Source organism: Oryctolagus cuniculus, chromosome 3 (assembly GCF_051225735.1).
Source record: "Oryctolagus cuniculus isolate XC-2025 breed Fujian yellow rabbit chromosome 3, ASM5122573v1, whole genome shotgun sequence".
Taxonomy (NCBI): domain Eukaryota; kingdom Metazoa; phylum Chordata; class Mammalia; order Lagomorpha; family Leporidae; genus Oryctolagus; species Oryctolagus cuniculus.
The window spans coordinates 71794264-71810364 of record NC_142869.1 but is presented as its reverse complement, the minus strand read 5'-3'; the positions used below and the strand labels follow the sequence as shown (position 1 = coordinate 71810364).

The following is a 16101-nucleotide window of genomic DNA, read 5'->3' as shown; positions in this document are numbered from 1 at the left end:
CACACTCTATGCCAAGTATTCTCTGTGGTTTCTCACTTTTCACAAGAATCCTACTGAAAGCTCCATGGTACAGATGAGATGTCTGAAGTTCAGAGAGGTTAAATAACTTCCTCAGGGGTACAGAGATTGTCAGTGGCACAGCCAGGATCTCAATCCAGTGCTTTGAGTCTTACCCACTACAGAGGTGATGGAACAGAAATACAACCTAGATGATCTGAGTATATGTTTTGTGCCATTCACACATAGCAGGATTCTGTAGCAGACACTTGGTACAAAGATGCCGTTTGCTCCTAACAAAAGTGCCCAGAGTCCAACTTACCACAGACGCTCTGCAGCTCATCGCTGTTGTCCCCACAGTCATTGTCGTTATCGCATTTCCACTGCTCAGAGATGCAGCGCCCATTGAGGCAGGTGAACTGGGATGCAACACACCGGGAACCACTGTCCACGATGCAGTGCTTATTATTGTTGGCCAGATACCACTGACCCTCATGCGGACACTGGCACTCAGCACCATTTGGACCTGAAGACAGGTAGAGCCAAAAGAAGGAAAAGACTGATGTAACAAGCATCCATGTTAAATCTCCTACAGGACAAACTTGAAACAGCTTCTACATTAAATGCTCTATAAGACAAGCCATGGAAAGTGTGCCCATCACCTTTCAACTATATTCTCAATCATTTGTCATCATAAGAAAAACAACTATCAGTTTCTAATAAATGTGCCAATGCATCCTACTCTTGAAACAGCTACCTCTCATCTGCAACCTGCATGATTCTGTCTTTTCAGAAAAATTTGCAAAGCAATAGTATACTGGACAACAATAGTTACTGGACTTCAATTTGGATTTTTTTCTCCTGTTAGGGATGAATATTCTTTGGACCTCCTTTAGCAATGGCTATTATAAGTATTCTACACATTTGAATCTTCATAAGCAAAGTCTTACCTGGTACACAGATATGGCTGCAGCCCCCATTAAACTGATCACAGGGATTGCTGCACTGCCGCTGCTGGTGTTTCACAACAGTGCAAATACCCTTAGGTCGCATGGGCAAATTCGTGGTCATCGCAATCTGATCTGACCCATCATATTTGTTAGCCCGGTAAATTTTTTGTGTGTATAAGTCAGTCCAGTAAATATATTGATCATAGACAGTTAGGCCAAAAGCATGAAAGGCTGTGTTGACAATGACTTCCCGTTCTGTGCCTGTTAGAGTGCTGCGTTCAATCTTCCGCCTAAAATAAAGTCGGGGAAAAAATGCTGAAATCCACAAAGAATTAATTTTCTCAACTGGAAGCCTAACTCCTGGGCCTAAATACTGTTTCAAACAAGCCTCCATCTTCCTTCCTTCCTGCCTGCCTTCCTTCCTTCTTTCCTTCCATCTTTCCTCCCTCCCTCCCTCCCTTTCTCTCTCTCTCTCTCTCTCTCTCTCTAAGATTTTATTTATGTATTTGAGAGAGAGAGAGGTCTTACAGCCACTGGTTCACTCCCCAGATGGCTGCAATGGCTGGAGCTGGGCCGATTTGAAGTCAGGTGCCAGGAGCTTCTTCTAGGTCTCCTATGTGAATGAAGGGTCAAGCACTTGGGCCATCTTCCACTGCTCTTGGGCCACAAGCAGGGAGCTGGACCAGAAGAGGAGCAGCAGGGACATGAACTGGTGCCCATACAGGATGCCGGCACCACAGGCAGAGGCTTGGCCTACCACACAGCACTGGCCCCAAGCCTCCATCTTTCTTTCCAAGTGGGGCACTTAGTAGTTAGGATGTATCTTCTATTGATAAGAAGTCTTATGTGCTTATCAAACAAGGACCTACCAAAATTGTTGACTTTCAAATATCAATACAACCTTTTCAATTTGATATTTACTGCTTATTTTGAGGTGTTGACCTAGAATGATCCAATTTAGGATGACAAAACACTGCTGCTTGGTTTCAAATGAGAAAGTGAAGAAAATATCAGGATGCTAGGTACTTGGCATCACAAAGACCAAATCATCAAGAAGTCAGCAAGAAGAGATGACTGACATGTAGACACCAGCCACAATAAATGAAATAATTTCATCCTTTCAACTATTGCTTTAGGATGACTGCATTGTTAGGTATTTGGGGGTTTTCAGAGAAGTTACATACAAAGTTAGTATTGACAGAAATGTATAAGGCAAAAATTATGAGATTTGCTGAGAAGAAGCTTGCTAGAGAAGAAAAGTCTATTTGAGAAGATGATCAAAAGTCAAAGATTAAAGATAAATATTTTACAAAGATACTAAATACTAAAGCCCAGGGGAAAAATCAGTATTAATATGCACTTAAAAGTTATTCATAATGCAGGCATTTATCCTAACATTGAAGACATGGGCTAGAGTACCTATGTCCCATATCAGAGTACCTGGACTTGATTCCCAATTCTGGCTCCTGATTCTAGCTTCCTGTTAATGCACACCCTGGGAAGCGGCAGCGATGACTCAGTAGTTGGTCCTGGGAATTGAACTCCTGGATCCAGTTTCGGCCCAACTCAAACCCAACCATTGCAGGCATTTGCGGAGTAAACTAGCAGATGGTGGAGCCTTGTCTCTCTCAAATAAATAGGAATGTTTTAAAAATTTGAGGGCCAACATTACGGAACAGTGAGCTAAGCTGCCATCTGCAATGCCAACACTCCATATTAGAGCACCACTTTGAGTCTCAGCTGCTCCGCTGCTGATCTAGCTCCCCGCTAATGTACCAGGGAAGGCAGCAGAGGATGGCCCAGGAACTTAGGCCCCTGACATCCATGTGGGAGACCGAGATGGAGCTCCATGTTCCTGATTCAGCCAGGAACAGACCCAGTCATTGCAGCCATCTGGGGAGTGAACCAGCAGATAGAAAATTGATTTCTCTTTCTCTTTGTCTCTCTCTCCCTCCCTCTCTCTCCATATCTAGAAACAATTGAAGTGATTCACGTTTTATACTAGTTGCCTACAGTCTGTTGACTATAAATTGAGCAATTATATTTCTAATTACAGTTGAAAACACAGGTGTATTAGCAATGCATCTTTAAATTTTTTTAGTTCATAATTATTCAATCTCAAGATACAGTTAAAGTTTCACATATATAGTCAATAAGCTAGAATACATAGTTCCTAATACTGTGATTCTACATTTGGCAACATCTCTCTGGCATGTTATATTTTCATCAAATTATGCAAATCCCTCTTCTTTGTAAGTGGAGGAAGGAGCTCTTCTTAGCAACACCCACATGAGTAACAAAAGACACATACAGGCTAGCATCCGCCCAGTAGAGAAGGTCCGTCTCATAGTCCAGAGTGAGTCCATTGGGCCAAACCAGGCTAGTATTCACAATGGGTACCCGGAAGTTTCCTCCCAGTGTGGCTCTCTCGATTTTGGCATTCGTACCCCAGTCAGTCCAATACATGTACCTAGTCATCCAAAAGGAATCATAAGTAATTCATCATAAGGAACTTCACAGTCCTTTTTACTTAAACAAATGGCAGCACTCTTTAATTGCTAGTTGACACTAATATGGCAAAAGAAACTCTACTACATTCCTACCCACACAACTTGCTCTAAATGGATTTGCCCAGTCAGAACACTGATTACTTAGCATCTTTTTATCATCAAAAGGAATTACCCACCACACCCTCTTTCCCAGGTAAAATCACTCAATGGGATTTCACCTTTGAATCATATATAAGTCAATAATATGCTGGCTGCCTCTGGACATAAAATATTTCAGGACTTACTCCATAAATAAGCAGATAGAAATGCAATAAAGAAGATCATAGCATACCCTCGGCAGGGATCTAACACAATTGCTCTTGGTTTTGAAACACGGGCTATTAGGGTGCGCTTGGATCCATCTTCAGCCATGGAATTAATCGTCTGGTTGGAGAAGTCACTGTAGTAAATTCTCCTGTTGATCCAGTCAAAGGCAATACCATCAGGGGTCCCTATATCTGGATGAGCACCAGCAAACACACACACAAAGATGTTAGAGTCTTAATATGCATAAGAAACATACCATCATTTGTGTGTGAACCTGGGGTCACTTACCTGAAGCAATGACAGTTGGAGAATGGTTCCCTGAATACAAGCTGACATAGGAAATCTGGCCAGGTCCAGAGACTACTTGTTGTGTGAGGTAGATTCTATTATTTATGTTGTCATAGTCCACAGCTATGGCATTTCTTTCCACATCTATTGCTTGGAAAGGTGGGCTGTGATTTTCAGGGTCCAAATGTAAACTTCTCAAGGAATTATCCAAGGCAAAGATGAGGAAATTTTCTGTTGAAATTGCACAGTTCTTGCCATCACTTTCCAAAGTTCCAAAGGCACAGCCACATTTTGGAGTGTTCGAACCAGGCAAAGCGAAGCAAAGATGGGAGCACCCACCATTATTCTCCAAGCAAGGGTTGTTGTTGACTTCTGACGGCGACCGGGGCTGGACAGTCTCATCAAAGATGGTCACATCTCTTAGCCAGTTGATATTGTCTCTTATCACTGTTGGAGGCTCTGTGTTTGCTGGTTCCTTGCTAGCTTGGAAGACTTTTTTCAAATTCCTATCTACCCATATGATAGAATTTTGAAAAACAGTGATGCCATAGGGAGTTGGGTAACGACTGCCGTAACGAACCACTTCTGATCCGCCACCATTAGGATGGATCCTTGCTATGATATCTAAAGAATCATCAACCCAATAAATATAGCCATTGCTACGGTCCACTGCCAAGCCCCGTGGTGTGACAATGCCATCTGATACAAGCACAGTTCGATTGGTACAGTCAAGAAGAGAACGTTCAATCTTTGGTTTCTGTCCATAGTCAGCCCAGAAGAGGTATCTGTTCTTGGGGTCTACAACTATATGCCGAGGCATATCCACTGTGACTTTAAGGAGAACACGGCGATAGGTGGTATTGATCCGAAGAACTTCTATGAGTGTTTCAGACACAAAGGCATTGGTGAAATAAAGATTTCCTACAGGAAAGTGAAAGAGCATACTGATGAGTGGATTTAAAAACTCAATTAAGGCTTTATTTAACCATACTACTATATTTTATATTTAAAATAAAATCTATTATGGTACCTAGATTTTTATAATTTGTTAATATTTCTAGGTGATGCCTATTTACTAAGCTTGATAGTACATAATGATATATACATATGTTAGAATTATATCATATTCTAAAAATTATAATACATTTGTTTCCCAGTGTATAGTTAAAAATAGGTGGGAAGGGCCAGTGCCACGGCTCACTAGGCTAATCTTCCGCCTGCAGCACTGGCACACCGAGATTCTGTCCCGGTTGCTCCTCTTCCTGTCCAGCTCTCTGCTGTGGCCCGGGAGTGCAGTGGAGGATGGCCCAGGTGCTTGGGCCCTGCACCCACATGGGAAACCAGGAGAAGCACCTGGCTCCTGGCTTCAGATCAGCGCAGTGCGCCAGCTGCAGCGCATCAGCCGCAGCGGCCATTGGGGGGTGAACCAATGGAAAAGGAAGACCTTTCTCTCTGTCTCTTTCTCTCACTGTCCATTCTGCCTGTCAAAAAATAAATAAAGTTTAAAAAAAGGTGGGAAGTACATGAATCAATGCAACTAAGTTAATGTAATTGTGGGTCAGGTACTTTAATACAGCTACTAATGGAGAAAGTACTTACTGGTCAAAATGATTTTTTTTACATTAACAAGAAGAAGAAATTAAGAATTTGGCAACTAAAATTGCTCAGCTTCAAAATAAGTGAATGCCATGTTATGACATCAACTATACTGTAATAGCTCCTTCTCTTTGAAAATTTAGACATTTCTAGTTCAGAAATTAGATTTGAATCTAAGTGTGAAAAAACAAATACACAGGATTTAATATTTACAGCCATTTTTGTCTACAGTTTTAATTACGCTAAGAAAATTATATAACCAATCTGCTATGAATCTGTCAACAGAAATACATTATCATGTATTTCGCACATGCATAAGTTGATCTAAATGCACAATTCAATTTACTTTAAATGATCTCAATAATTTTACAGAAGAAATAATAATGGGCTAGAAAACAAATCTTCAGCACATGTAGTTAGGCTAAACGTTCTGACATAAAATAACATAATCAAGATGCAAGCACAGAAATCACTACATGAATTACATACCTGCTACCCAATCCACCGCAATACCCCGGACTCCATTTGCCCCTATCCCGTTTGTAATGATGCTTGCAAAAGAAGACCCATCTGGTTTGATCCTACGGATTGCATTGTAAGATCTCACGGAGCTGCTAAAATCGCACCAGTAAATAAAGCCAGAGGACATATCAACATCCACATGCAATGCATTTCGACCTGGAATATTTGAGAAAATGTAGTTAAACAATGCTCTACCCGAGAACTTTCGAATATCTGCCTTTCTCCTCAAACCCTCATCCCCCAACTCCCTGCTTTAACCAGCTCTCTAGTACAAGATGAAACTATTTGCTTCCCAATTGCAATGAGCACATATATTAAGGCAAATCTTGGTTTCTAAATATCATCTCCCTTATAAGGAGCTCAGGCTCCAGGGAAAAAATGACTAATGATAGGTTTGTCCAGGGGAAGGCATGAAGTGAACCTGGAATATCTTAATGTCACAAGAAGCAAGGAAGTACTCAAACACAAAAAGAGCCACGTCAAAACCATTCGAGTAGTCACTTGAAGAGGCTCTCTCTGGCCAAAATGAACTAATTGGAATATCAAATGAAAAATTATGGTAGTCTATTATAACACAGTGAATTTAAAAAATAAAATCGTTGAACTTACAATAATTTTTTAAAAGATAAACTTGGTTGGGGGGAGTTTTCCCTTTCTAGGAGAATACTATCTATATAAAAGAATGACAGAATAAGAAAATCACTGTTTTGCAATCCCCTATTAAATAATCATTGAAGACAAGGATCATCAATGGTTGCTAAAGGAGCTCCTGGACTCCTTTCACAAGACGTATTTCTCCCATCCAAGCGCTAACCAGGCCTGACGCCACTTAGCTTCCCAGATCAGATGAGATTGGACGTGTTCAGGGTGGTGTGGCTGTAGACCAACCACCAGACGCATTTCTATCTCTCTGACCATCTCTCCCATTGCTTCATTTCCTTTCCCTTCTACCCTCTATTTGTATCTTTAGCCTGTGACATACTCCTTGTGATGTTAATAAACTTCTAGTTCCTCTTGTGGCAACACAGACCTAAAACCCTGGTTCACTTTGGAGGCATGTTATTTTATATAATCACAGTATACAAATATAAAGTATTGCAAAAATATGGTTATTAAGGAAAGACTAATATTGTGCCCTCTTGCTTCAATTCATGAAATAAAAATAATAAATCACTTCTGTGATTTATTTATTCATTACTATATAATGTACTCCACAGCCTCCTCCTTAAATTTCCATTAACAGAAATAGGGCACTTAGGAGGGCATTGTGGTGCAGTAGGTTAAGCTGCTTCTTAGGACACCCACATCTCATATCAGAATGCTACTATGCTCCAGTCCAGCTCCCTGCTAATGTGCCTGGAAGCAGCAGATGACAACTCAAGTACCTGAGTTCCTGCCAGCCACATGGGACACCGGGATGGAGTTCCTGGCTCTTGACTTCATCTTGGCCCCAGTCCCCACTGCAGGTATTTGAGGAATGAACCAGTGGATAAAAAACATCTCTCACTCTCCCTTTCCCTCTTCCTCTCCCTGTCCCTGTCTTTCTCTGTCTATCTTTCTATCCCTTTCAAATAAATAAATCTTTTAAAAAGAAAAGAAATGGGGGCCGGCACCACAGCTCACTTGGCTAATCCTCCGCCTGTGGCGCCAGCACCCCGGGGTTCTAGTCCCTGTTGGGGCGCCGGATTCTGTCCTGGTTGCTCCTCTTCCAGTCCAGCTCTCTGCTGTAGCCCGGGAAGGCAGTGGAGGATGGCCCAAGTGCTTGGGCCCTGCACCTGCATAGGAGACCAGGAGGAAGCACCGGGCTCCTGGCTTCGGATCGACGCAGCACGCCGGCCGTAGCAGCCATTTGGGGGGTGAACCAAAAGAAGGAAGACCTTTCTCTCTGTCTCTCTCTCTCACTTTCTAACTCTGCCTGTCCAAAAAAAAAAAAAAAAAAAAGAAATGGGGCACAGTTAATCTAAACACTAAATCGTAACACTTCTTACAAGCTCCTGCTGTATTCCACATTGCTCTAGGTCTGTGGTTCTCTGTGTGTTCCATGATGCAGCAGTATCTCATGTCCTAGGAACTTTCTAGGAATGCAGATTCTCTAACCCTACACCAGACTCCCAAAATCAGAGAATCTGGGAACAGGACCAAACTCTGTGATTTAAGAAGTCCTAAAAGTGAGTCGGATACACACAGAAGTTGAGAACCGCTCTCAACTGGCTCTAATCTGAAACAGTTTGTTGACAGAGAAAGATGAGCTTTGTCATGTGCTGTATTCAAACAGGAAGAAATGTTTCCATGGCACCAGATGGAGTCATCGCATACTTAAACTGGAGCTGGCATACCTTGGCCGGCCACAGGCACCATAGCTTCAGAATGATCTGACAATTCCACGCTAAAGCCTCTAATTGCAGACAGCATTGAAACAACAATGAAAGAGTTATATAGAGAGCAGGTCCGATGATCGGGATTGAGTTTAAATCCAGTGGCACAGGCACAGGAAAACAGTCCTCCTGGCACAGGCAGGCAAATCTGCTGACAGGCATTCACGTTGTTGCTACAGCCGTTTGAGGACTCGGTGGTATCTAAAAGAAATCAAAATAGTTTGTAATGTTTGACTCTGCCTCCAACTCAATTTTTAAAATCAGGTCATCAAGTAATTCATTATAAAAATTACTAACAAAGCATACCTGCTAGGTTAACAGCTTTTAAGCTGTTATGCTTTGTTTATTAATTTTTAGCCTTTGACACTTAACCATGCCTAAGGTGTGGTTATTATTTTTCAAAATATTTTGGGTAACTTCCATTTGGGACTACAGATGTGAGCCAACAGATAAAAGTGTGTAGATGAGTGAAATTGCACGATAGATCCGTGAGTGTGTTTCCACAGCAGATACTTACTGCGTCTGTGATAAACTCGAAGGCCTCTCAGATTAGGAACATTATCTCTCAGGACCACTTTGTTGGCCCCCGAGGACTTGTCTACTCTTTCAATGACCTCATATTGCTCATCAGCATAGTAAAGGAAGGACTCGTAGACTGCGATTCCCCACGGGTGAGAAAGGTGGTGCACCAGGATCATTCGCTCTGTCCCGTCCACGTTTCCTCTTTCAATCTAAAGGGTCCAAATTTATATTAGTTTTACAGAATCATAGTGTAATGAAAGATGATTGTAAAGCTATCATCCTCCTAATCAAAACACCTCACCTTTGTATGGATCTCTACCCTTTGCAGAGCCTTGTCATATCTAGGTTCTGTTTGGGGAATCACCACCACACTGGCCCAACAACACTGAGTCTATTGTCCCAAATACATGCTCAGAAGGCAAATCAGTCAACTTTCTCAGATGGCATGGTGAAGGAAAGGAGACTGAACCACTGCTCCCTGCATGTGAGAATCTAGCCACAGAAGCAATGCCTCACTGTGGGCCAACACAGTGCAGCGTCCTGTGAAGAAGGTAGGAAAAGTGACCCATAGAATTACTAGAGTCAGCAAGCCTGCACTGGGCTGAGGGTAGTGCTGATACATTTGTATCCAGCTGCAGTCAAAATGACTTTGGCAAAGTGGAAAAGAACTTCTAAGAATAAAGGGCTTCAGTGGAAATGACAAGTGGTTTGCCTCTGGAAGAAAAGCAAATGCAGATGTAGGTCATTTGATTTCATCTAAAAACCTATCTCGAGTGCCTCTGCTGTGCCAGGATCTAAGCTGGGTACTGGTGAGAGAGAGAGAGAAAGAGAGAAATGAGATCTGACTCAATGCTCCGCTAAACAAGGAGTCCTGCAGTTCCAAGAGTGACACATGTTCCCAGAGACTGACACATGTCCCGGTAGGCTACACGTGGAGAACAGGAGTCTGGAGACGAGCTGCTGAGGGAGTGCTGGCCAGGGCAGGCTGACTGAGCAAGCTCAACCCAAGTGCTGGAACTGCTCCAACAGACCAGGTTCTAAGCAGAAACTTGTTGGTTGTGGCTTTATGAAAACAGTGTATCTCCAGCATAAAGACAGGTCTCCACAATGAGGGCTGTGACCTGGGCAGGGTCAGAGAGAAGTTGCTCCGAGTGGTGAGGTGGCAGAGAAAGACTGTACACACAAAGAAGCCGAGCAGGAACGGAAGGATTTTGTGGTGATGAAATAAGGTGAAGGAGAAATACGAGGGTGCTCACTGAGTAGAAAGGACGGAGAGCCACATCACCCACTCAAAAGGACTGGACATGTGTGGAAATAGAAAGGGAAGACAGCTGGTAAGTCTTGCCTAGGGTGCAGAAGAAACCAGGCCAGGTAACAAGAGCTTCCTCACTGTACCCAAGTCTGCAAAATGCTAATCCCCAAAGTGTATCACCAGTATAAGTCTGTATTAGGGGTGAAATCAGTAACTGTGGAACAGATAATGAACTGAAAGCCAAATCCACTGCACAAGTCTTAAAGACAGCATCAGTGTCAAAGGTGTGAAACAACTATTATTTAAGAAGCAAGAAAGAGCACCTGTTCAGTTCAACATTCACAGGACTTCAGTTGATCAGTATTACTGAGCATCTTGTACGTGCACAGCCGTTACGGTCAAACACTATTTCAATGAATGAGTGAAACTCTACAGTTTGTTTCTTGTTGCAGAATATAATGAACTCAATATTGGGGAAGTTTCACATGTACATTAACCATTCAGAGCATTAAAGAAAAATGTATAGCCATGAGGGAAAGCTGAGCTCAGAAGTTTGCCATTGATACATACAGACAGACAGACAGGCAGGCAGATGGACAGACAAAAAGAGATACACAGTCTTCCCTCCAGATTTATGGGGACACCAAAGTCTGTGGATGCTCAAGTCTCTTATATAAAATGATGTAGTATTTGTGTATAACCTATGTGCATCCTCCTATAAACTAAATCATCTCTAGATTACTTATAATAACAAATATAATGCAAATGCTATGTAAATAGTAGTTACACATGTTGTTTAGGGAGTAACTACAAGATAAAAAGTCTATACATATTCAGTAGAGTTGCAATTCTTTTCCAAATATTTTCTAACAATAGTTGGCTGAATCCACAAATGTGGAAGCCACAGAGGTCCAACTGTATATATTTCCTTTGTCTGTACAATTGGAGAACCTAGAATAGTTTTAAAGGAATGCACTGACATCACTAAAGTACCAAAAGAAATGCTTTTGGATGGACCAGTAAGAAGTGACCAATGAAACTGATTTGTCCTAAAGAAAAACAAAGATTGAGGAAAAGAACTAATACACATTATTCTATACAGAACAAGGCACATACCACAAAGCAGTGGACTTCAACCAGGACAAGACTGGCTTCAGAGAGACGTTATTGGGAAAAAGAGAAACAAAACACTGGTACAATTTACCAAATAAGGGTATTTTGGTGTTTTTTTTGACAGGCAGAGTGGACAGTGAGAGAGAGAGAGACAGAGAGAAAGGTCTTCCTTCTTTTGGTTCACCCTCCAAAGACTGCTGCGGCCAGCGCACCGCGCTGATCCAAAGCAAGGAGCCAGGTGCTTCTCCTGGCCTCCCATGCGGGTGCAGGGCCCAAGTACTTGGGCCATCCTCCACTGCACTCCCGGGCCACAGCAGAGAGCTGGCCTGGAAGAGGGGCAACTGGGACAGAATCTGGCGCCCCAACAGGGACTAGAACCTGGTGTGCCAGCACTGCAGGAGGAGGATTAGCCTAGTGAGCCGCGGCGCCGGCCCAAATAAGGTTGTTTTAAGAACCTCTGCCAGACAACCCAGAACACTCAATCTCAGCCATACGAGCTCAGTAATGAAGACCAAGAGAGCAAGCGTGCACATACCACTCCTCTGCTAGTGACTGCCCAGTAGAGTTTCTGCTCCTGGATGTCAAGGGTGATAAACTCCAGATGATCAAGGTTCCCAGTGAAGAGAGTTTTTAAAGATGTGCCATCCATATTTGCACTTGCAATCTTGGCAGGAACCCCACTGTCCGTTCCGTGGTCTGACCAGTACAGTTTTCTACAGCCATGAAAAAATCAGTATTTAATGAAACAGAAGGTGAATTGGAAGGAAGCACATCTGTAAATTAAATATACAATTTCAAGTATGTATTTCTTGTCTTTAAGATGCTCACAATCCATTGAAGGAAGTCTGAAACATCAATATCTTGATGTATATAAAATGTGGATGAATACTTAACCAGTGTTCTACCAATGTCTGTATGTTTCCTAGTTATTATGCCATTTAAAATGGTGCTAAAACAAGAGGCTAGGATCTTCCACTGGTGGCTGGAATGTGAGCTTGGTGAGACAGGGAAGTTGACAACAAAAAAGGAACCCACATCAGCAGTCAGTCCCTCTTCAAACAATCATGTACTACCCAGCACATTGAGAAGGCCAAAACTTATGTAAAAACTTGTTAAGAATCTCCCTACTCACTTATCAGATATCTTATTTCATTTTTCTCCAAATTACCATCTACCACAACCAGCTGCTTTCTTGCCTAATCTGATTCTGCTAATAAAAATGCAGGATTTTGAAATTTAACACAGAAAATAGCAGAGTAAGGAACACACTTTTTGAAGTAGAATCCCTTTAGCATATTGATCAAGTGATATAAATTAACTATATTCAATATGCAAATACACATGAACTACAGTTGCTATGCAGCACTGTGAAGTTCATGGCATGAAAATTCATTAAAAGGTGTGAAAGGCTGCTTCTCATTTCCACTGAGGACACAACGTTTAGATTGACTCCAAGTTTGTTTTTTTTTTGTTTGTTTGTTTGGTTTTTTTTTTTTTTTTTTTGACAGGCAGAGTGGACAGTGAGAGAGAGAGACAGAGAGAAAGGTCTTCCTTTTGCCGTTGGTTCACCCTCCAATGGCCGCCGCGGCCGGCACGCTGCGGCCGGCGCACCGCGCTGATCCAATGGCAGGAGCCAGGTACTTATCCTGGTCTCCCATGGGGTGCAGGGCCCAAGGGCTTGGGCCATCCTCCACTGCACTCCCTGTCCAAGTGTTTTTTTTTTGTTTTTTTTGTTTTTTTTTTTGACAGGCAGAGTGGACAGTGAGAGAGAGAGACAGAGAGAAAGGTCTTCCTTTGCCGTTGGTTCACCCTCCAATGGCCACCGCGGCCGGCGCGCTGCGGCCAGCACACCGCGCTGATCCGATGGCAGGAGCCAGGAGCCAGGTGCTTTTCCTGGTCTCCCATGGGGTGCAGGGCCCAAGCACCTGGGCCATCCTCCACTGCACTCCCGGGCCACAGCAGAGGGCTGGCCTGGAAGAGGGGCAACCGGGACAGAATCCGGCGCCCCGACCGGGACTAGAACCCGGTGTGCCGGCGCCGCTAGGCGGAGGATTAGCCTAGTGAGCCGCGGCGCCGGCCCCTGTCCAAGTTTTAATTCCTTTTCACCTCGTGTCCTGCTATAGCCTCAATAGACAATCCTCCTACACATTTTTCTCAGAAGTCCTCAAATCCCTTAATTCAAATAGCTTTTATTCACATACCTCTTCCACCAGCAAATTAACTATGCCCATCCAAAAACCTCATCTTCAACTCAATTTCTCTGCCTCTAAGTTCTCAAACCTAAAATTCTCTGCTTTGATCAAACTCTTCCATCTCTTCCTTGCTCCAATTCTTATTAAACTTGTTCTTTGCCCTTAACCCTTGCCTGAGTTCCTCTTTACTTGGATTTCATAAGTAATTGTTTCATCAATGTTTATTCTAGTGAGCTTCTCCATAGTGTCTATCTTGCTAGTTCCTCCCTTTTTTCCTTCTCTTCTCCTATTCCAGACTGATAGAAGTCCAAGAGACACACCATAAAACTCTAATGAATTATGAATTCACTCAAAATTAAAACTTCCTAGGGGCTGGTGCTGTGGCGTAGTGGGTAAGGCCACCACCTGCAGTGCCAGCATCCCATATGAGCGCCGGTTCAAGTCCCGGCTGCTCCACTTCTGATCCAGCACTCTGTGATGGCCTGGGAAAGCAATAGAAGATGGCCCAAGTCCTTGGGCCCCTGCACCCACATGGGAGACCTGGAAGAAGCTCCTGGCTCCAGATTGGCACAGCTCTAGCTGTTGCAGCCAACTGCAGAATGAACCAGCAGATGGAAGACCTCTCTCTCTCTGCCTCTCCTTCTCTCTCTGTGTAACTCTGACTTTCAAATAAATAAATAAATCTTAAAAAAAATCTTCCTAATCTTAGCTGAGGAATCTCATTCTCAGATTATTTTATATAAATTCCCATATTGGCTCTTTTAAGTCATGCCTGTTCACCATACATTTCTAATTCCTTCCCCTATAATGTTTATTTTCAATCAATTATTTCTTCATCATTGATCTTTCACCTCCTCCAAAAACTATGCTCACTTTTCCTTCTCTTCAAAAAGTGATGTCCTGGGGCCAGCGCTGTGGCATAGTAGTTAAGCATCCATCTGTCATGCTGGCATCCCATATGGGCACCAGTTTGAGTCCTGGATGTTCCACTTCCAATCCAGCTCTCTTCCATGGCCTGGGAAAGAAAGAGCAGATGACCCAAGTCCTTGGGCTACTGCACCCATGTGGGAGACCCAGAAGAACTCTGGGCTCCTGGCTTCAGATCAGCCCAGCTCTGGCCGTTACAGCCAACTGGGGGAGTGAACCAGTGGATGGAAGACCTCTCTTTTTCTCTCTTTCTCTCTATCTCTTTCTCTGAAACTCTGCCTCAAGTAAATAATCTTTAAAAAAAAGTGATGTTCTCTTACATTTTGACCTATAAGTTCATCTTTCCCTAATTTTCACTATACAACTCAGAGTAGTCACATCTCACCTTCCTTTCTAAATTTAACTCCTTAGTCCTGAAGAACTCCTTCCTACTGAAATCTACTGATAGCTACTGAATAGCCTTTTCCAAATGTCACCACAGATCCTATAATAGCATCAATATTTATCCCTGATTACCCATAAAGATATTTTTCTGCAACAACTGATTCAATAACACTGACCAAAATTTTCTCAAGAGTTTTTCTTACCATCTAAGATACTATACCCTCGAGTCTTTGACCTGTTGTGTCTCCTGCCACTTCTGATGAAATTCTAAGTTCTTCTAATTTCCTCCCCACCCAAATGGGCTGCTCTTGGTGACTTGAACATTCTCTCATATTTCTGCCTTTGCTCTTACCTTTCTTCCCTCATATCATGGAAGGTGGCTTCAGAATCAATTCAGCTTATGAAATTCTATCTACACTTTAAGATCTACTCCAAACGGCATCACATCCCTCAAGCTGAAAAGTCATTTCCCTGTAGCATTATCATCTCCAGTTTTTTAGCCTCTCTCACAGTTCTTAGTCATAGGTGCACCTGGGTTATGGCTATTTACACACACACACACACACACACACACACACACCTTATCCTCCTTTCTAAATTATACATTCCTGACGTCACAAAGCAGATGACTCCTGCCTGAGTTCCTCTTTACTTGGATTTCATAAGTAATTGTTTCATCAATGTTTATTCTAGTGAACTTCTCCCATAGTGTCTATCTTGCTAGTTCCTGCCATTTTTTCCTTCTCCTCTCCTATTCCAGACTGATAGAAGTCCAAGAGACACACCACAAAACTCTAATGAATTATGAATTCACTCAAAATTAAAACTTCCTAGGGGCCGGCACTGTGCCATAGTGGATAAGGCCGAGACGCGACAGGTCAAAGGTACAGATTATATGTTGAATTATCTTTGTAACCAATCCCTAAATTCCCTACTTGGGTCCCTTAGCAGAGATTTCTTCCAGTCACCAATCAACATCTTCCTCTGGACTCCACATCCTTCCTTGCAGTTATGTGTCTTCCTTGTCATGTGTCTGAATTCCATTTGAAGAAATGTGAGGAGTGGCACACACTATTTGTAAGCCTGGTCAATGAAAACCTCCCAGCACATCCTAAATGTTCTTTCTTCCACTTATCAAAGAAGTTAGCACCCAGGATGACCTTAGAA

The 16101-nt window shown here is 42.7% G+C and overlaps 1 protein-coding gene across 1 annotated transcript in view; it reads right to left on the bottom strand.

Annotated features, from left to right (window-relative positions):
• The window catches only part of LRP2 (LDL receptor related protein 2), a 227247-nt gene that overhangs the window by 77753 nt on the left and 133393 nt on the right, over window positions 1–16101 (bottom strand). Inside the window, exons 35-43 of the mRNA XM_008258707.5 lie at window positions 11967–12144; window positions 9062–9275; window positions 8506–8745; window positions 6137–6325; window positions 4052–4972; window positions 3789–3954; window positions 3259–3417; window positions 948–1237; window positions 320–523 (exon numbers count right to left, since the gene is read on the bottom strand). Coding sequence (XP_008256929.3) covers window positions 320–523; window positions 948–1237; window positions 3259–3417; window positions 3789–3954; window positions 4052–4972; window positions 6137–6325; window positions 8506–8745; window positions 9062–9275; window positions 11967–12144 — 2561 coding nt within the window. The remainder of the gene's footprint in view (window positions 1–319; window positions 524–947; window positions 1238–3258; window positions 3418–3788; window positions 3955–4051; window positions 4973–6136; window positions 6326–8505; window positions 8746–9061; window positions 9276–11966; window positions 12145–16101) is intronic.